General features: G+C 67.7%; 1 protein-coding gene across 1 annotated transcript in view; it reads right to left on the reverse strand.

Moving 5' to 3' along the window:
- Positions 1-6: 6 nt before the first annotated feature.
- The window catches only part of AMFR (autocrine motility factor receptor, E3 ubiquitin protein ligase), a 23,266-nt gene continuing 21,762 nt past the window's right edge, over positions 7-1,510 (reverse strand). The window contains exons 12-13 of the mRNA XM_012733204.1: positions 1,282-1,466; positions 7-418 (exon numbers count right to left, since the gene is read on the reverse strand). Of these exons, the coding sequence (XP_012588658.1) occupies positions 271-418; positions 1,282-1,466 (333 nt within the window). The 3' untranslated portion in view covers positions 7-270. The remainder of the gene's footprint in view (positions 419-1,281; positions 1,467-1,510) is intronic.

Below are 1,510 nucleotides of genomic sequence, written 5' to 3' on the forward strand. Positions count from 1 at the left end.
GCCGCGCACCCTCCTGCTGTCGGAGCCCAAAGTGCAGGGTCTGCTGGCGCCCGGCGGCCCCGCCTCTTCCCCAGCCCGCGGGCCCAGCCAGCCGGGGAGAGCGTGCCTGGAGTTAAATGCGCAGTGTCTCGAAAGGGGAGAGAAAGGGCACACAGAAAGTATTACAAAACGGGACTAAACTCGTCAGCTGTCCGAACACTCGTTAAGACCACGTCTGCGCAGCGGCCACGCGGTCGCGGCCGGGCTCCCGGGCGCTGCGCCCCGCGGCCGCTAGGAGGCCTGCTGCTTCTGCAGTCTCCTCTCGGCCGCCGCCGCCAGCATCCTTCGGCGCAGGGTCACCGGGTCCGAGGGGGCGCCTTCGGCGGGGGGGCAGCTCTCGGGGGCTGAGTCCTCTTCAGAACTTTTGCTCAAGAACCGCCTACAAAAAACAAAGGGCTCGCATGAAAGATGAGGGCGCGCTGGAACAGAGTCTGTGTACTTTGGATCACCCCATTTCCCGGCATCTCCAGGAAGCTGTCCTTCCGCAGCACCCGCACAAGGCACTTCGCCCCACAGGGGTAAGGTCCCTGCGGCAGAAGCCCCTCAAGGGCTGCTCAGCTCTCCTCTCGCTCCTCTGGGCTATGTACATCCCACCCACCTGGCACTCACGCCCCTCCCCTGGCACTCACGCCCCTCCCCTGGCACTCACGCCCCTCCCCTGGCACTCGCGCCCCTCCCCTGGCACTCACGCCCCTCCCCTGGCACTCACGCCGCCCACCACATATACACACACCCCACACAGACACCCCCACTCACACGTCCCTCCAGCCTTGTTGGCACCAAACCCTCGTGTGAACGCAGCCCTGGCCCCGGCCCTGGCCCTGGAGCTGAAATGCAGCTCTGGACTCCACGGTGCCGCGCTGCAGCAGCTGTGGGGCTGGGCACAGGCCGCTGGGACCCTCCCTACGTCTCAGTCGCTGCAGCTTTAAGTCTGTCAAACGGAATGGGCATAGCAGAGCTGATCAGGTGGGGCACACGGGGCGTGGAGCACCCGCACGCGAACGCTCTCTCCCTCGGGGTGACTGAGGCGTCTGCAGGAGACAACCCCAGCGCCAGCGCCTCCGGCTTGTCCACGGCACCAGCCGCCCGGGCTCTCACCAGAGATCTGACACCCGAACGTGCAGGTGACACACGACGGTTCTCCCGTGTTGCGCCCACAAAGCCGCGTGGGCCTGACGCGGCCTTCGGGGCAGAGGGTTTGGCCCGAGAGCGGGACCAGGGCGGGCCGGAGCCCCGACTCACCTCCGCGCCTGCTGCAGGAGGTCGTCCTTGCGCTGCACCAGCATGCGCTGTCTCTCCTCCGCAGACTTGGAGAAGCGGCTCCCACGCGCCTCGAAGTCCTCCCCCTCACTGGGCTCTGCGTCCACCTCCCCGAAGTCCAGCGCCTCCTCCAGCCGAGGGCTGAGGTCCAGCGGCACGCGGGCGGCCTGGCGGAGGGAGCAGGGCCACCGTGAGCGCAGCCCACGCCGGA

This window comes from Condylura cristata, unplaced genomic scaffold (assembly GCF_000260355.1).
Source record: "Condylura cristata isolate star-nosed mole 26May11 unplaced genomic scaffold, ConCri1.0 scaffold00039, whole genome shotgun sequence".
NCBI classification, from domain to species: domain Eukaryota; kingdom Metazoa; phylum Chordata; class Mammalia; order Eulipotyphla; family Talpidae; genus Condylura; species Condylura cristata.